At 47.2% G+C, this 19892-nt stretch overlaps 1 protein-coding gene across 1 annotated transcript in view; it reads left to right on the forward strand.

Moving 5' to 3' along the window:
- Positions 1 to 425: 425 nt before the first annotated feature.
- MFSD2A (MFSD2 lysolipid transporter A, lysophospholipid) overlaps positions 426 to 19892 on the forward strand; it is a 35281-nt gene continuing 15814 nt past the window's right edge. The window contains exons 1-7 of the mRNA XM_083511815.1: positions 426 to 822; positions 5863 to 5988; positions 6784 to 6908; positions 14554 to 14677; positions 16326 to 16404; positions 17978 to 18153; positions 19273 to 19363. Of these exons, the coding sequence (XP_083367941.1) occupies positions 733 to 822; positions 5863 to 5988; positions 6784 to 6908; positions 14554 to 14677; positions 16326 to 16404; positions 17978 to 18153; positions 19273 to 19363 (811 nt within the window). The 5' untranslated portion in view covers positions 426 to 732. The remainder of the gene's footprint in view (positions 823 to 5862; positions 5989 to 6783; positions 6909 to 14553; positions 14678 to 16325; positions 16405 to 17977; positions 18154 to 19272; positions 19364 to 19892) is intronic.

Consider the following 19892-nt stretch of genomic DNA (forward strand, 5'->3'; position numbering starts at 1 on the left):
CAAATTTGGGAAGTGCTGGTGTAAGCGATCTGGCAAAGCCTGACGCTTTTAGCAGCAGGGGATACGGACGGGATTAGATCAGTTTAAGAATAATGTCTCAGGGACTTCGGAAAGCCGTGATCACAATGTAAAAACGGCAGGCAGGTGGAGGGGCTAAAATTAGGAGCCGGGATTGTCTGCTTCGGCGAGGAGGAGGCAGGCAGAAGGCGATGGGTAAATTGGGGGTGTTTGCGCCGGCGCAGCCGCTGATTGGCTCTCGCGTTATATTGGGTGGCGCCTCCAATTATGGGCACAGGAGCAAAAGACGATCAGGGCTGGTGGGTGTGCGCTGGGCAGCTGCCAGCCCCCACCCACCAGCCCTGGGGCGAGGGGAGGGGGCGTGTCTCACGAGTAAGAGGGCGGGGCTCCGCCTGCAAGCGTGCGAATGAAATTCAATCCGCCTCGAGCCGTTCATTCATTCAGTCACTTTTGGGCGGCTTCGAGCGGGACCTTCGCCTTGGGAAAAGCGAAAGGAAGCGCCACGCCGCTCTGTTCTGGCGAGCGCGCTTATCTGGCCATCAAATACGTGGTGCTGCTTTGTCGACGGGGTACTTTCACCTGCGAAAAGGCAACCAATCGAGCAACAAGAAGAAAAAAGCGAAGGAAGCAAGCAAGCAAAGAAGGAAAGGAAAGACCAGTGAAGGGGATCGGGTCAGGGTTTGGGGTTGGTTTTTTTCTTTTTCTTTTTGCCAAATGGCCAAAGGAGAAGGAGCGGAGAGCGTTGCAACTGCGGGTCTTTTGCAGCAAAGTATCTTGAAGCAAGAAGAACTGATACGTCCCAAGGTACGTAAGGAAAAATGTGAGCGGAGGGGGGGTTCCCCTTTGGGGGGTCGGGCCGGGGTGGGGAGTTTAGAAACCCCCAAGGGATTTGAAGCCGCGATCCTCGCGCGCTGGGCTCGGGAGGAGGGGAGTTCCATCGGGCGTTACTCCTGAGGAGGCATGGCTAGTAAGACCGGGGCTGCCACGTGAGTGGATCCGCATGGCTCGATCCGGATGGCCTTTGGGAGTTTCTTCTTCTTCAAAGGGCCGTGCATTGTGTGTGCAAGAGCGAGGCTTTGGAGCAGAAAGCGATTCGCCCCAACGCCGGAATGCGGATCGTGGCGTCAAAGCGATGTGGCAGATCCGAATCCCGTCGGGATTGGGGCGTGGGGGTGGTGACGGGAGGACTCCTTATAAGGTTTATCCGTCCAGATGAGAGGAGGGGAACGGCCCACATCTCGGATGATTACTGTGGCGGGTTGGAGGCGCTTTGTCCGGGCTGGCTTTTCTCGGGAGGCGCCGGGGCCATTAGTCTGGGCTGAGCTCTCTGCGCGGGACGCTGCGAAGTCTCGCACCGCCTGCTGCGCGAGGGGTGCTGCGCCCCCTGCCTTTCTTCCCCCACAACCTTCGAGTGGTAGTAAATCGGCTCCAAAGGCCTCCGAGCCGTTCAAGTTCATTCATTAGAGACAAGGGCAAACTTTCCTTAAAGGCGCCGCGTTCGCTTTACTCTCGATGGGTGGGGGTCGCTCGCGCTGTTTTAACTTCCTGGCAAATCAGACTTGTTCCCGCTTTCTCATATGCATTTAAAATATATACATAGCGGAGTGGGAGGTCCACGTGGAAGTAAAGAGGATAGGGAGCATAAAGTAATAACTGATTTATAGGGTGTTCGTACTAATGTACAAACTTATTACGTTTGTTTTTGTAAACTATATGGAAGGGGGGTGTCTATGTCTAGTTTTTAACTCTAAAGTTTAGAGTCTAAACTTTGGAGGAAAAGGCTATGTTCCTTCTCCCCCACTGTCAGAGGCAATATTCCTCTGAACACTGAGAATCACAAGTGGGGAGAGTTTTGCTGCTGGACTCTGGTCTTGGCTTTCCATCTGGTTGGTCCCTGAGAACAGGATTCTGGACTAAATGAGCCACTGACCTGATCCAGAATCTAACCATGACTTCCAAGGTGGGATTTTGACCTGTTGGCTTCCTCATGACTCTTGAAGACTCTAGAGAATCTGGGGCAGAGATGAGAGAAAGCTGGTCAAAAGATAATAGCCCTGGGCACTAAATAAAAACTGCCAGTACTGATAGTAGATGGTATTGATCCTTATTCCAGGACTCGAAAGGGTATAGTTGAACAGTTTGCAGTATGTTGAATGGGTGCAAAATGTGTTTGGAAAGTTCACCTACCCAAGTAGGTTCTTGTGTGAATGAATGGAGTAAGGAGGAGTGTAATTTAAGGGGTTTGGAACAGCACATGAACTGCATTACTAGGATTAGAGACAATGACTTTCAGCGAACCCTGGGTTAAAAGCAGAGAAGCACAACACTTCTTGAATGGGACCAGCCTCTTGTATAAAGCAGGGGTGCTATTTTGCAGTGTGTGTGTCTTCCCCCCTATAAGATTTGAAGGTCCATTCATTCAAGCTTGAATTGCAAAAAGTCAATATGCTACAAGAGCATGTGTGGTTGCTTCAGAGTTAGCAATGTTATCACTCAACATAGGTCAGAGTTATTAAAAGGGGTGGTGGGATTCTTGCCTTTGGCATGCACGCTTCATACCCATTTTAAAGTGCTCCTGAGGAGCAATTCTGTGGAGCCTGCCACACGGCTGGTGGCAGGGGCAAAAGCATCCCCCACCCCATGAAATGCTTTGCAGGCTTCTTCCAGTGTTAGTTGCAACATCCCTACTGAAGATGTTGACTCCTTGCAACAGAAAGGAAAGGCGAGAAGCACAGAGGTGCCTTGCTCAAGGTTGCCTGTTGTTGAATTAGTATCAGGATTGGCTTCTGATAGTGGAAAGCCTTACTCCTTGCAAAGGCTTTGGAGACTCATTGTTACAGCAGCCCCTTGTACTGTGCTTCATGGGGTGAGAGTAGCTCATAACTTCCCACAGGGCACTATTGATGGAGCCCGCCTCCTGGGGAAAGTGTACACCAGTGCCGTTGAAGTACGTGTCTCTTTCAGGGCCTCTCCCTTTCCAATTGCCAATTCCCGGGCTTGGGGGGTGGGGAGCTGCCCCAGCTGTTCTCCCTGCGAATGCAGCTGTGCCGCTAAACTTGGCAGCTGGATTACTTTGCAGAATTAGGCTTGTGTTAGTCCACTGGCTCCATTCAAAGCAGTTGGTTTTGCTGCTTTCTAGAGAAGTTTGCTTGTTATCTGTAAACCAATCGCCCGTTGTTAATCTTCTAGATTAAATATGGTCCAGTGGATCCAGGGAGCTGTGCGCATTGTTCTTTTTTCCTGCTTCCGAGTTTACTGTATAGATAGATGGAGCAGTTGCATTGCCAGGCAGCCACGTGGAGCTTATGCTGAATAATCTTACTGAAAGAGTAAGGCAGGAAATGTGTGTTTGTGTCTTCCCTGCCCACCAATTCAAATCTCACTTTCGCCATAGATTCAGAACGTAGGCTTTTGTGGGTTGCCATCTGTATTTCAGCTGTGTCTCCATCTGAAAAATGGTGATAGTAATACTGGCCTGCTTTATGGGGCTGCTCTGAAGCTTTTCTGAGGGAGCCCATGGCTTTTCAGTGCTCTGAAGCAAGCAGAGGGAACTTGAGTTGTTGGACTCCAGTTCACATCATCCCCAGCCAGAGATGAGGAATGGTGGGAGTTCAGCAACATCTGGAGGGCCACAGTTTCCCCATCCCAGCTGTAAAGTGCAATGTAGTGATTAAAAACAATTGTGGTGCAAACCTACTCAGAAGTATATGGAGATCAGTGGGGCTTACCTTCATGGAAGGAAGTGCATTTTAGGAGTGCAGCCTTAAAGAGAGCACCACCGCCAGGAAATGAGGACTTGGATCGCAGGTGGTACTTATGATGGAAACAAAGTGGTGCTTCTCTCCAGAAAAGGTTCATATGGCTAAATACTATATATTTGTGGTGGGAATCTTGGTTTAGACAGCCAGCACCTGCAGAGTGTGTGTCATCAGATGCTTCATGGAGAAGAGAACCCATTTTATGTGGGTTTTTAAAAATATCTTTAAGCACTTCATGTAACTGTTTAGAGTACTATTGCATTATCTGACCACAGACTGAACTGCAGCAGGTACATATCTGATCCCTTCTATGATATTCAGAAGGTTTAAGGCTGCACAGCTGTCCCAAACTCCATAGGAGTAAACCCCACTGAACTCAATGCATCTTCCTTCTGAGTAGATAGTGTGTGTGTGTGTGTGTGTGTGTGTGTGTGTGTGTGATTAACTGTAAGACCCTGATTCTTGAGAAAGGGAGGGAGCAAACATGATGGATCTCTCTGGATTCTACCTTTAAAGCTGCGTACACACTCTACATTCAAAGCTCATTCTTTTTCTCAAGGAATTCTGGGTACTGCATTTCACTAAGGGTTGCTGGGAATGGGAACACTGTGAGGGGTAAAACATTGTGCCCAGGATTCTTTGAAGGAAAGAATGTGATATGAGTGTGCTTTAAAGGTAATGGTGTGTACAGTGGTACCTCGAGTTACAAACACCTCAGGTTACAAACTCCGCTAACTTGGAAGAGTTACCTCGAGTCAAGAACTTTGCCCCGGGATGAGAACGGAAATCGTGTGCTGGCGGCGCAGCAGCAGCAAGAGGCCCCATTAGCGAAAGCACGCCTCTAGCTAAGAACAGTGTCAGGTTAAGAATGGACCTCTGAACGAATTAAGTTTGTAACTAGAGGTACCAATGTACACAGCCTTACTTGGGACTGCTGCTGCTGATTGGGTGTGGGGTAGGGTTTTTCAGTCTTCCAAAAGGCTCTGGGTAGCTTAACTGGTCTGGTCTGCATAAAAACTCTGTGAGGTAGGCTTAGTCTGAAAGACTGTGACTGGCCAAAGTTCAGCAGGTAGTCTTCCAAGTCCACTGCTCTACCTTTGGGGAGGGCTGCTGCATAGAGAGAGAGCACCTGCTTTTCCGTACAAAGGGTTCCAGGTAATCCCAAGTATCGCCTGGTAGGGCTGGCAAAGACTCCCCTCTGAAACCCTGGAGAGCCACTGGCAGTTGGGAAGGCTAAACTGTGGCTTCCCAGATGTTGCCGGGCTTCAGTCACCCCAACATTAAGAGAACCAGATATAGGCTAGCGGTGGGGAAGCAGTGGTCGTAGAGTCATAGAACTTGGAAGGGACCCTGAGAGTCATCTAGTCCAAGTCCCTCCAATGCAGGAATTTCAACATGCATTCCCCCATCCAATTTGAAATCATACCAGACCCTGCTTAGCTTTGCAAATGTGCTAGCATTTTAATGAATGAATGATGATGATATTGCTGCACCACTAGGAAATTGGTCGGTTCTGAAATTATTACCTGTTTAAGAAGTAGGCTTGTCATGGCCATAGTTTTGTATGCCATGATGAGCTTATTAAAAGTAAATGGCCTGTAAATGCCATATAAAATAAACATTTCACCCCACCCCCTGAATAGACAGGGAACAAAAAGACAGGGAGAGTTTTACTTGGTTAGCAGGAAATTAGTGTTGTGGTGTGGAATGCATTGCCACGCAGGCACAAGCAACACACCCACTCTGGGCAACTTCTGTTGTCTGTCCTTGATGCAACTCCATTGTCCGCTTGAGGCAGAGCTGTTTGCAAACGTTGAGTGAGCAATGTAAATCTTTGCTAGTAAGAGTGGGGAGTAGTAAAGCTCTCTACTCAAATATGCCTTGAGCTAATACAACCAGATATGACACATTGCTTGGAAGTCATTCAAGGCTCTGGACTGATAAATGCAAGAAAGTGATTAAAAAAAACACACACAACCTCAACTAGTTGCAAAGTTGTTAGGTTGTCATGCTGTTCCCACAAGAAGCTGAATATGCCCAGGAATGACGGTGGCTAATTTAGTACGTCCTGTCCTCTATTTTCCAGAGAGAAAGCAAAGGAAAGCTATCGATATGCAACAAAGTGTGTTATGCCATTGGCGGAGCGCCCTACCAGATCACTGGCTGCGCCTTGGGCTTCTTTCTGCAGATTTACTTGTTGGATGTGGCTCAGGTAAGTCTGACCAGCTTGTATGTTTGCTTTTTGAGGGGTGGCCCAAAGGTGATGGAATGCAGCACTCCACTGAGTAACCTGCAAATTGAAACAGAACGTTGGCAGGAGAAGGGTTTTGGCTATGCCTGACAGGCACTTGCATGAAGGCTGCCTTTGGATATGCTGTAGCTAACAATATAGCAGAAGAGAGCGGTAGAGTTCTGTTGGTGGAGGAAGGTCCATAGCTTAGTGATGGAGCAGCTGCATTGTATGCAGAAAGTCGCTGGTTCAATCCCTGGCAGGTAGGGCTGAGAAAGACTTCCTGTCTAAACACCCTGGGAACCACCTTCCATCAGAATAGACAACATTGAGCTAGATGGATCTATGTCCTGACTCGGTATAAGGCAGCTTTCTATATTCCTGTGTAAATTATGTTGTTCGCAGGAGTAACATTTCATGATACAAGTTCCTCTTCCAAGGAAAATGTGCCCTACTAGCCACCTGGGGCTTGAAAACCCTCCAGTTTTTTGATGCCTGCCTGAGGGGTTTTTCCAAGCACCTGACAGGCTGCACTTTGGAGCTGCTGGTTTTTGTGTTATGGTGTCATCTCTCCCTGCCTGCTGAGCTTCTGTAATGTGTGGCAGGTCACAAGTTGTTCAAGCTTAGTGGGGGCAGACAAAGACCACCTGAGATGACAAAGAAAAATGGTGCATTTGGAAAGCATAACTGATGGAACCTCACCTTGTACTCACGTGCTTCCACACCTTCAGTCATAAACTGCTCGAGCTGAACTGGATCTCTTCCTCTCCCGCATAGCTGGACCCTTTCTATGCATCCATCATCCTTTTTGTGGGCCGCGCATGGGATGCCATTACTGATCCACTGGTGGGTTTCTTCATCAGTAAAACGTCATGGAGTCGCCTTGGACGCCTGATGCCCTGGTAAGCTGGTTTTTGCCAAAATTTGGGGTTCGTAGAGCTAGTCAGTGCATAGTGCTTGTCCCTATGTTGAGAAGCACATGCATTTGTGAATGGAGTGGTGGCCTGTCTCGGGGCAGATCTTTCATAATACGGCTCCCCATGTGAAGCCAAAATTTGGTGATCTTCTCATATATCCTTTCAAGCTTCAAACTAAGCCCCCCTCAGCTTAGTCTCCTGTGTAGGGGAAACTCCTGAGGCAAGCAAGAGGCGTTGTTCGAGATAAGGACAAATGACCCTAAATCAGCGGCAGGGAGAAAAGGAGCCCACCAGCTGCAGGAATAGAAGTTTTTGGATTAACTATCTGCAGTCTGGATTCAGACTGTTCTTCCTAGATTGGAAAAATGGCTTTTTTCTTTCTTGGCCTCCCCTGCAAAATGAATGAGCTGTGTGTAGTTGTAGCTATGTTATTCTGTCTGATAACAAGGAAAAGAGAGGGCAGGCATTTGGTTTATGCCCAACAAAGGATTTAGCAGTGTTTTATTATTCACTCCCCACTTGGCTGAGGTTGAATGGGCTTTATTTAAATTACCTCAGGACTGAACCAGGAGTGTAAGGGAGCAATTCAGAGTAAGAAGATGAACGGTTGCTTATTCAGTCTGGCAAGAGATTGCATTTGTGAACAGGCTTTGATTTTTAAAAAACTGCATGCTGAGGAAGAACCCCAGAGTGGAATTTTAATGGCGGAGATGGGTCATTCTAGTCTCCTGTGTAGGGGAAACTCCTGAGGCAAGCAAGAGGCAGTCTCCCAGTGCAAGGACACATTGCAGCCAAATGGTGCAATGCAAGGGCAGTGAGGGGTGTGGTGAACGTCCTGAGGGCCAGATAGCTAAGTCTGGAGGGCTACATCTGGCTCCCAGGCCAGAGGCTCCCCACCCCTGGTATAGGTGAAAACTGGATAACAGATCCTTTTAATAATACTGTCATCACTGATAGTCAGAGGCTCCCTGTCAGGCAGGGTTGAAGCTCTTTCTGGAGATAGAACCTTCAAACTATAGCTTTTCCCATCTAGTACTGGAGAGTGTAAATGACTGGAAAGCTTTTGGTGCCCGGGCAAACAGCAGCCTTTCCCCCCCTTGAGGACTAGGAGAGTGTTGCCACCTCTTTCCTAACAGGCCTACGCCTCCACAATACTCTTCACACATTGGGCGCAGAAGAATCTGAAAGGCAGTATATTACCCAAATATTTCCTGTTTTCAGTACTTGGAGAAATTAGGGAAGAGAGAGGTTGTCTGAAGGGTGGAAATGTGCTTAAATTAGAACTTGCAGTGGGACCAGAAACCATTGTGGCTATTCGGATTCCTATGGATAAAGTGGAACTTCTTGATAAATCAAAGTTGCAGCAAAATAAATAAAAAAGGGCTAACTAGCACCCTGGGATTTATAAGGAAAAGCTTCCTAGGAGACAGCTGCTTGTGTCTCAACTCTCCCAATCCTCTTTTGGCTGACAGTCAGCAATAGCTAGTTATGGCTGAGGTATAGTGGCAGCCTCTGAATCTGGGAAGTATTTGCATGTGTTACTAGGACCGCATTGCTCACTGGCTGAAGGGCCTAACGGTGGATAACATACGGAAAAGGGTTGGGCGGGGAGGAGCTGCCCAGGGAGAAATTAGATATGCCTTTCCTTGGTAGGGCATGATTATACTCTCCACCCCACCCTTTGGGGTTCTTAAATTTGCTGGTGCAACTTGGTGCTTTCTGTTTTGCTTCTGTTGGCCTTAAACCCAGGCCCAAAATATCCCTCCCCCACTGCTCTTGCCTTTGCTGAGGTTCCAGGACTGGAATAAAGGGCGGGTGTCTGCCCAGCCAGCATGCAATGATGCTATTTGGGTTCAGTCCAGGAAGGCCAGTCAGAAGCCAGAAAAAACTCCTGTTGGCGTTTCACATAGATTGGAGGGGCCTACAACAAAATGTTGCTGTGTGGAATGTTGCTGTTCAGGGTACCTGTCAGTGAATTGGGCCCCCCTTCTTGTAATTCCATTTCATTCCCATCTCCTATCCCCTTCCCCGCTTTGCCTCCTCATTTTCTGGGTCAGCTTTCTGCTCAGTGCTTATTGTGTTGTTCTCTGGGTTGTCCTCGTGGTGGTGGTTTTGGTACTTCTGCAGGCCTTAGGGTCCATATGTCTATTCCCACCCCCCACTCCCCGAAGTATGCCATCTGTGGGGAGGGTGTACTTCTGTTTTTGCTGTATAGGGATTGGCTATTGGAGAAGCAGTTAGCCATTGACATACTGTTTTGCAGCGATGGAATTTGCAGTCGTACCTCGGAAGTCAAACAGAATCCGTTCCTGAAGTCCGTTCGACTTCCAAATCAAGGCTTCTGATTGGCTGCAGGAAGCTCCTGCAGCCAATTGGAAGCCCCATCGGATGTTCGGGTTCCAAAAGAACATTCAAAAACTGGAACACTCACTTCTGGTTTTCGATCGTTCAGAAGCTGGAACGTTTAACTCCCAAGGCGTTTGGGAGCCAAGGTATGACTGTAATGGGATTTATATCCCAACATACTCTGGAGTGCCCAGGCTCCCCATGTTTGCTGTATATAATATAGATTCTATATATAATGCTGTATATAATATAGATTGGCTTTTTATGATATGCTAATAAAATGCTGGCCAGGATGTCAGCAGGAAGTGGGTGGGGGCTAATTAAATTTGTTGGGAGTAGTGGACTAGTTTATTTTTGGGAAGCAAAAAAAAATTCTGCAGTTAGGAGAGTGGCTCAGCCAGATACCTTGTTGGCGTTAGTAAATATGACTCACAAAGACAAAAGGGTGCCAGTAGTGTCTGGAATGTGTTACGAATATGTAGAAACAAATGTGACTTCATCTTCACCTGTACATGATCTCATGGAAATCTTTTGTAAGCGGGCCCGTTGCAGAACAGAAAGCCTCCCCTAGCTGTGACATTGTCTAGGCCATTGTTAAGCTAGAGCTGATTCTTTTAAACCTATTTTAGTAATAACTTGCCTGGCAATTTATTGCAGCTGAGATATTTCTGGGCAAGGCTTCCTGCAGTTGAGCTGAAGTTTGTGTGAGTGGGCTTAACAGCTTCCATAGCACCAGTGCTTCTCCCTCACTTTTGCCTCTCGAATGGTGAGTTGCAAATACAGTATTGAAAGTCCAGAATAGCAACATGTCAGAGAGCAGTTAAGTTTAGTGATTTCTGATGCGGTAAGTGGGCTGAGGCAGATGGCTTATGAGGTCGTGTCCTTATCAATCTGAGTCGGCTTGCTTCTCTCTAAAATTGGCTCCCTCTCCATCGCACGTCTCTCCTGTCAGGCTTGCAGGGAACAGGGCTCGCTCCTGCGATGCAATCCTGTGCCCATCTCCTTAGAAGTAAGTCCCACTGTCTTTGATGGGGCTTAGCATGCGAAGGCTTGTAGCCTTATTCTAATATTGCCCACAACATCTTTAGCATGTTCTCTGCAGTGGCTTTTGGGCGTCTTCCCTCTCCCAGAAGTAGCCACGAGGAGAAACATGGGTGTGAGTGGGTGTTTCTGGAACACACGCTCAATTTGCGGACAATGACTGTGGGGACCATGAGTCCATGCACCCTAGAAGGTGCCCCAGTAAGATTTGCAGGGGTTCTGTGTGGTAGGTGATTGAGGACTTCTCTGTACAAGTGGTAAACCAAGAACAAACCTTGGTTACAGCTCATGGTTTGTCTACATGGTTTGTCTACATCATGGTTTGTCTGGCCCTAGTTTGGTTCTGGTAGCAGCAGCAGAAGCACTGTGGCTGCGATCTTTGCTTGGGAAACTTGCTCATTTGTGCTAAGCTGTGGTTTAGCACAGCATTTCATGAAAACTGAGCCAGGGTTTTACTACTCAATAATAATATTGGGCGGTATTATTATTGCTTGGTACCATGTTATGTATCTTTGTGTTTTTTACATTGTAAACTGCCCTGTGCTCCTAGGATGAAGGTTGCTATAGAAATTTAATAAATCTTAATAATAATAAATAAAACACTAATAATAATAATACAGTGAAAATTTTGCTTTTAAAAACTTCAGCATGGAAGCAAGGCTTACTTTTGAAAAATCTGCTTTTAATTTTTAAAAAATTAGTATCTCCTCTGCCCCCACCTCACACTTTCCATTCTGATTTGAAGCTGAAAATCAAACTTTTTCCCTTTCCCCAAGAGCAACGTGTGTGGAAGGAAGCTATTTCACACATGGCAGAGGAAACGGTTAAAGCCGGTGGGCGGGGAAGGAGAAGAGATTGCAGTGGAACACACCATCGGAGCTCAGCCAATGGAAAGCCAAGGGTGTGTGCCTGTCTAGCCTGTTTCATATATCTCTGCGGATCAGCGGGTGGGGGTTACTAGAAGTCAAACTGCTGGGAGACTCTGTCACTCTTAGAATGGGTTGGAGAGGAGGAAACGGATGAAGCTGGCCGTCCGGTCTTGAACTCTGTAGCAGTCATTCTTGCTAAAAAGGTGTTTTACAAGGGGATCTCCACAAGGGCATCCCCACTGTAGGGTGTGGACGCTCCTCCACTTTCCGCACCACTATCAAGCTATGTAGAGTTTATGGGGATTTTTTTTTAAAGCCCAGGGGCAAGAGGAAGGCTATGCAAATACTGAGTATTCTAGTTCAGAATATCAGGACGCTTGTGATTGTCTTAGTGTCCTACACACGTCCCCTTTCCTTTCCGCGTCATGGGAATTGGCGTGCTGTGGGGCAAAATGCCAATGAGTCACATTAAAATAATTTCTCTCTTCCGTCTGCTTCCCTTGCCAGATGGAGAAAAGTAGTCTTGCACACACCCTGAGGGATGAATTTAATTTTCGGCCACATGGCTACAGCCCCCAAAAGAGAAATGAGATTCCTAAGAATTCTACCAGGATTGCCCATGCCTGTTTATTATTATGCATAATATACGCACAGAAACCTTTTTTAAAAAAGAAAAGAAAAACTAATTCAGACTTGCTCTCCACAATAGCTCTTGTTACCCTTGCACTCACTTAACAGTGGGGCAGTTCCTGCCCCACATAGTCCTTACAATCCATGTGAAGCAAGACTGGTGGGCACAGCCCCCTAGCTATCGGTCACATGGCATCACAATGACATCAAGTGCAAAGAGCTTTGAAGTGCTAAAGCTGGGACTTCAAAGCCCCTTTCAAGGCGCTGCTAAAACTTGTTTTCCCAGGGGTTTCCATTCAAATCCATCCTTGAATCAGGAAGGGGTTTGTCTGGAATCTTGCTCATTTCAGCTATACTGCTATGTTCCTGCATGAGAAACATTCATGCCCGCACAGGATTTCTCCTCCCCCTCCTGCCCATCAGATAACTGAAGTCAGTTGAAGAATGGGTGGGCATTTTCTGGGGAAAGTTGCCTCTCAGACCAATTCAGACCCCCTGGAGAGCCAAGGTTGGCCTACAAGCTGGAGGTTTTGAGAATGCAGAAAGTCCAAATGACAGTACACACATTTCTAGCGTGTACAGTCCACAGAGAAGTCCTACACAAAGGCTTAGTGAACCAAATGAGAACTGCGCCGAGAGAACAGTAAATGTGTTCTTGCAAGGCTCCTCTTCATTTTAATGAGGCCTATGCAAGAGCACATTCCCATTATAGGTTGTGTCTTCTAGATCTCTCTTGGCAACCTTGAGTTTAGTTATCAAAGGGTGTGTACACGTGTTGAACCCGGTGCCACTTTTGATTTTTGCCTCTGTGCATTAGCTAGCAGGTGAAAGGCAAGAAAAAGCCAGCCAGTCCTCCCCCAACCCAACCCCACCTGGATTGAGCATCCACTCTTCTCATGTTAGCCTCTGCTTATGTGCTGGGAGGGGGGGGAGCTTTGCTTGGTTGGATCCCTATTCTCCATGCTTATTAGGTTGGAAAAGCTGGGGAAAAGTTGACGAGCATTGGGCCAACTTCACTTAGGAGGAATATGGTTCTTCCTCCCCTGTCGGAGGCACTGTGCCTCTGAATACCAGTTGCTGAAAACCACGGCAGAGGAGATGGGCTGTTGTGCTTGGGTCTGGCTGGCTTGCTTGCTTCCTGCAGACAACTGTGAGACCGGGATGCTCGATTACTGGCTTGATCTAGCCGGCTTCTCTTACGTTCACCAGGTCCTTTCCTGTAAAAGGCTTTAGCAGTTTCTCTCCTAGGGAATAAATGGATATCTTCCCCTTTGTCTCTTCACCCCAATCCCCGCCCTCCGTCTCTATGTACTCCTCTGTCCTGTTGATAACGTATCCTTGCTACAGAGAATGTGCATACAGCAACGCACTCCGGTTTCCTGGAGGACCAGTGACACAAGAGGCGTTGAATGATAAAGACCTAGGTTTCCAGTTAAGGGCGAAAGCTATAGCCCAAGTTGCCTATGTTGCAGGATACCCCACTGCTTTCCAGCATGCTGCCTGCATTTCCCCCCCTGGGCTTTTATTTGTTCTGGGGTGTATGTAGATCTTTAGCTTGTTTGGGGGAGGAATTCTGAGCATTGCCAGTTTTCCTTCTGTGAAATGTGTATCTTGTGGAAATAAACCCACCTGAGTTGACTAGCTTGCAGAAATATTTGGCCTTTCAAGCCACACTTATTTATGCTAGTTTTCTGTGGCTTACAATAAGCTGGCGACCTACACCTAATTCTTTGTCACTGGATGGCCAAGTGGCTGTTTAAAAGTCTGTCTTATCATGTGGTCCTGCGTGGGAAGTAGATACACAAAGAAAGCCAGTTCGCTTCTCTTTTCTGAGCGAGGGAGGTAGTGAATTCCTCTCTTTGGGTGGAGAAGGTGGCACTTTAGTTCCTTGGTTTAGCTTTCCTCGCCTCACACGCACAGCATGTAGACTTCCCCTGCCTCCCTTCCAGTCCTGCAAAATGCTTAGCTCCTCCTGAAGCAGACGGACCTTCTTGCCAAATCTCTGCTTTGTTGCTCACAACAGGTTCTAAAGCTCAGCAGGCCTGCTCCTGCTGCCTCATTGAGGGGGACTGTGTGATCAAAGCCCCACTGCACAAAACCTTACTCAGCTCTTTATGCTCTCTGGAACTTTGCCTCTTCTCTCTCTCTCTTGTTTCTCTCTCTCTCCTCCTACCCACCCAGTCCCGCCCAAGTACTGACAAGCCTGGAATTATAAGCTTGTAGGACTGCAAGCTGAATCTGAAGGTCATCTAATCCCTTGGAGCTGAACCAAGGGTTCTGACCATGAGGCGGGGCTCGCAGGGACACATACCGCAGCCATAGAGTGAAGAGAATGACAATTATACTTGGCTTTGTTTCCAGTTGTCTTAGCGTTTCCCAAGGATTGTGTCAGTATTTGCTTCCTAAAAGTAGGCCGGTATAATTATCCTTTATGATTCAGGTCAGGGACTTGGATTTGGTGGCTTTTCCAAGGCAGCCTAGTAAGTTCACGACTGACATCAGCTTTAACTCCTCCGTGGTAATGAGAACTGCTGTGGCCCCCAGCAGCCATTGAAAGGAACAGGAAGGTGAAAACCCTGTTAGGTCAAGACCAATAGAACTTCTACAGAGGTGGTCAATGGACTACGTCCCTTGCATTTGAAACCAGACGAATTCGTATCAAATTATACTTTTTCTCTTCCTTTTCCTCTCTCCGAACCCCAAACTATATCAGGTTTTTCTCATCTTGCTTCAATTTTCAACAGGATTATATTCTCCACTCCTTTTGCTGTGATCTCCTACTTCCTGATATGGTTTGTGCCCGACATCTCTCAAGGCCAAGTGATGTGGTATCTCTTCTTCTACTGCATCTTCCAGACCCTCGTGACAGTGAGTCCCTCATCTTCTTGTGCACAGCCTGCATTTTGCTTTTGAGCAAGGGTGGGAAACTTCCAGTCCACAGGCCAGATTTGGCCCACAAGGCCATTCCCCCCAAAACTGCACCTCATTTAGCTCACACCCGACATCATATGGGATGTGGCCAGACCAGCTGCGTAACTGAATTCCCCGTGGGGCAACTTGATCGTATATCACCAATGCCTGCAGAAAGTGGCTTTGCCAGTTCTCTGCTTAGTGTGCCTTGCGGAACGTAGGCCTGGCAGAGCCCTTGCAATGTACTTCCCGAGTGCAAGAGTTCCTTCCTTCAGTTGGCACTGCTAGCAGAGGGACTCGGGAGCGGTTTCACCAGCAACATGTCATTGAGTGAAACCGCCATCCCACTCTGCCCTCATACGATGGAGAGGGAGGAACAAGCTGTATTGGTGAGGAGCCAATACAGCTTGTTCCTTCCTCTGCATCTTTAAACTGCACAGCTGCCCTTGCCTCAGTTGAGCAGTTAAAGGAGCCCCCAGTTAAAGGCTCCCGCAAGCCAGTGGTGGCTTTGTGAAACTGCTCAGCTGAGGGGATCGTGGTTGCTGCTCCCCACAGCAAGCAGTTAAAGGAGCCCTGATGGTCTGGCCACTTGTGCGCGCGCCCCAGGGTTGTCTCAGCGGGGGGGGGGGGACCTTCTCTCCCCCCCAGCTGAGCAGTTCAAACAAGCTGCATTGTCCCAGACTGTGAGCCTGGGTGAAGCCGCCTTGGCTCCCGAGGTGAGAGCTGGGGCAGTTTCACCTAGTGTCTCTCAGGCAGAGTCAAATGCATCTTCTTTTTTCAACATCACAGTATATCGCCAAACCACAATGTTCAGTTGGTGATACACCGCGATGTTGAAAAGCTGATATCGCCCAGCCCTAATCTTAAATAATAAAACTGAACAAGTGTGCACCGTATGAAGGTGTGTGTATGTTGGTCTTGTTTGCCTCTAAGCACCAGGCCCTCAGCAGGTCCGTGAGCCATTGGCTGCCTGTCTGCAGTGACTGCACCACAGAGCAGGTTGGGGGGGGGGGCGGGATGCTTCAGAGACCGAATATGCTACTGGCCCCTGGCACACTGGGGGGGGGGGGGGGAGGAATGCCAGCCCACCACATCAGATAGTTTGAGAAATGCTGATGTAAAACTTTCTGTAAATGGGAAAAGTCTAGTCTAGTACCATTGAGAAGGATTTAAGGCCTTTTCTAGCTAGGCATGTGCTTGCCACATGTTGTTGTGTATCTTGGTCTGGTTTTCATATTTAAATGCCTGAGGAGGAGGGGTTCCTGCTTGCCACAAGATGGGATCCTGGTAAATCTAGACAATGGAAGTTGGGCAGATTTTGAGTTATGCTCTATTTTTGCAGGTTGAGCAGTCTCTAAAGTTACCCTATCTTATTTTGAGGGCTTGGCTTGTCCAGTAGGGGGTTTATCCTCTTCAGGTTGAGAAGCTTGGCACGCATCAGGCCCCGAAGCCTTGCTTACCTCTTCTTCTACATCACCCCATCCCCACCACACCCTTCTAAAATAGCATCCACTTCGCATTCGCTTCTCCTTTTGTATATTGTAATTGCAGGTTGGACAAGGGTATGTGTAGTCTGACTTCCTTATTTGCTTGTTCTCCTCTGCAGTGTTTCCATGTTCCGTACTCGGCCCTCACCATGTTCATTAGCAGGGAGCAGAGTGAGCGAGATTCTGCCACTGCCTACCGTAAGAACAGCCACTTCCTTGAATGTTGAAATGCTTGTGCTCCTTTCATTTGAGAGTCTGTCTACTTCTTCCCCCCCACCTCTGCTCTCTTGCCCCAGCTAATTGTGTTTTAACTGTGAATTGCTGGGACTTCAGCATGAAATTTGCTCATATGCCCCGCTCAGTTGCATGTGGAGGCTTGAAATTTTGGGTGTGTGCCTCTGGTTGCTATGGCTGGAGGTCTATACGTTTGCTGATGATGGAGCGTCATCGTTGTTACGTCCAGTAAGGTGTGCATTTGAGTGGAAGCAACTTGCTGAAAAGGGGACTTTTCAGGCTGTTCCTGTCTACTTTGGAGTGTTTACTTAAGACAGGAAGAACACACCTTTGCAAAGCTTGTGTTCAGTGCCTAGTGATCGTGGATGAATTGTGCAGGACAATTTGGAAAATGCAGGACAGGAGCATTCAAAATACTTTTTTTTTTCCAATGGAAATTGGACATTAAGATTCCCGGGTTGTGAATAATTACCTTTTCAGAAATCTCTCCTCTCAGCATATCTGTACAGGTGATCTATTTCTCCCACACTTCTGCTCTCTCCCAAATTTCAGGAAGTTCACCACTGTTAAGTTCCTTGGAATGGATGCAAATCAGCCTCTCATTACAAAAATAAATATTTGCATTGATCTGGGGCTGTTCTGCACATTAGTCAGAACAGCCCCAGATCAACAGAACTCTGGGGCAATAGAACTCTGGTTGTGCCACTTAGAAAGGTAGGGGGCATGTTATGGGGAGGGAATTCACATACCTCACTTGCAGTCTTCCAATATGCAATAAAGTAGGCCACTCAATTTTTCACATGGGGGAGCATTAAAAATTAAATTCTTTGCTCCCACTACAGTGGTAATGTCCAGATTTTACCTCTTGATATGTAGAAGAGTTATTTTCAACAATTTTAATATTTAGACCAGAGACCAAAATGTAACCTCACTCAAGAGGAGCTTTTGAGCAACTGCAAGAAAAGGCTGAGGCTCAGAGGCAGTTCACATTCCTCATGGATCCAATTTTCCTTCTACATTATGAAGGAATTCTATCTCTTGACTAGGAAATGAGGGGCTGAATTCTGTTCATGTTTATTTACTATATTTATTTATTGCCCATATTTGTTTCCTGCATTTCTTCCAAACTCAAGACAGCATACTTAATTCTTCTCTATTTTATCATCCCAACAACCCTGTGAGATAGGTTAGGTTAGACTGAGCAATGGTCACTGGCCCAAGTCATCTGGTTATCTTCGTGTCAAAGTGGGGTTTTGAACCTGAGTCGTCTTGGTCCAAACATCTACACCCCACCGGATATTTGGGAATATCCATTTTAAGTAGATGCTGACTTGGAAATAGCTTCCCAGGAGACTGTTGGGAGATGACTGAATACCTTTTGCAAAATAGGCTCCGTTGCTAAGTGGGTTAAACCAGAAATGGGCTTGTTTAGCCAACTTGTGATAGTTAAACTTGCTGGGCGAGCTAGGTTTTCATACACTGGCTCAACAGTACACTTATTAGCCCTAACCACCGCTTGTGCATCCCTTTCCTGCAGGCATGACAGTGGAAGTGCTTGGGACCGTCCTGGGAACAGCCATCCAAGGGCAAATTGTGGGCAAAGTGGGCACGCCTTGCATTCCAGACCCGCTCTTGTTGAACATTGGCAATACTTCTTCAGTGGCCATGGAAGAGGTCAACATCACCCATGACACTGGCTCACTCACGGACACGGTACAGATCCCTTTTGAGCATTCCCTAATCCCACTTGGTTGGGATAATATAGTAAGGGGTTTAGCGGAAGCCCGTGGCTGCAGAGCTGGGCTGGAGAGAGAACTCTTCCTCCTCCTGCTTCTTCGTCAAGAAGACCGTCTAGTAGCCAGGCTGAATACACACTGATCCTCCCGGTTCAGAGGAGGCAGCATGCCTCCAAATGCCAACTGCTAGGCAGCAGCAAAAGGAGAGAGATCTCTTGGCTACATGTCTTGTTTGTGGGCTTCCCAGAGACATTTGGCCACTGTGTGGAACAGGATGATGGACTACAAAAAGGATGGGAAATTTGCATCTCTCCAGCTTGTTGGACTTCATTTCCCATCAGCCCCAACCAAAACACTCAGTGATGGTGGTTGATGGGAGTTGTAGTCCAGTAACATCTGAAGGGCCACAGGTTCCCCATCCTTGGACCAGATGAACCTTTGGGTTCTTATGTTATTATGCTATCATCCCAGGTTTCTTTTGCCTTGATTACATTGAACTTTGCCATAGGACCATTCTTAACTAGAGGTGCAGCAATCAAACCTGATGTGGTTTCTTGATGCTTTAATACCGCCCTCCCATTGAATTCCAGGTCAGTTTATATGAAAGGAAAGCTACACTTTCATCTCAGCCTGTTCATAGTGCAAATTTAATGCTTACTGTGCTTTGGGCAAAGAGCTGAATGCAGATGTAATAATAATTAAAAGCTGTTGGGTTTTTCTGGAATGGTGCCTTTGGTTTTACTCCATTGTCAGGCAAGCATATGATGGCCTGTTTTGCACATCACACCATAGAGGCTTCAGGCGAACCAGAAGCTGTAACCAAGGTTTGCCCTATGGTTTACAGCTTAAGTTTTGTTTGGAAGACTGACTAAACCATAAGTCCAGACTTGGAGAAAGGTGCCAAGCCATGGCTTAGCTCAGCACTTCGCAACTCCCAGAGCAGCCAGGGAGAAGCAAAGCCACCACAATCTCCTCTCCTGACGCCCACATGTTCATGCATTTGTGCCAAGCCATTCTGGAAAACATCACCTCTCATCTGGATGTGCCATTTTTGTCTCCCCCCACCCCCCCAACCTTGTTTCCTATCCTTGTACAGAGAAATGCCTACATGATCGCAGCTGGTGTCATCGGTGGGATATATATTCTTTGTGCTATCGTCTTATCTGTGGGTGTTCGAGAAAGACGAGGTGAGCAAGGACAGCTTAAGTGACCTCTGCAAAGTGGGTGGAGGGGGTGGGCTCTAAAAGGAAAAGTCCAGGCATAATCTGCCAAGAAATCGACTTGCTTGTGACAAAGATGGATGCAAGTTGAGTAGTGCAGAATTCATACTGGCTCCCAAAGGAGTCCATCAAAACCTGCCTTTTACTTCATCTAGCTGAGTATTATTATTGTTTATTATTATTATTATTATTTTATTATTATTATTAAACTGCTTAACACCGTAGTGTCTACTCTGACTGCCAGCAGCGCTCCATTGTTTTTGACGGGGTGTTTTTCCCCAGCCCAAGCTGGAGATGCTAGGGATTGAACCTGCAACCTGTTTAATGCAAACTGTGTGCTCTGGCACTGAGCTAGGTCCCCCTCCCATTATTTACACAGACCTATTTTAAATATGTAACAACCAAACCATGGTTTGGCTTTCATAAGCGTATTTCCACTCACATGCATTCCTCTTCTGTTCCACCCACCTCATACTTCCAATTCATAGAGTTTTTT

The sequence above is a fragment of the Podarcis liolepis genome (genome assembly GCF_965112155.1).
Source record: "Podarcis liolepis genome assembly, chromosome: 7".
Taxonomy (NCBI): domain Eukaryota; kingdom Metazoa; phylum Chordata; class Lepidosauria; order Squamata; family Lacertidae; genus Podarcis; species Podarcis liolepis.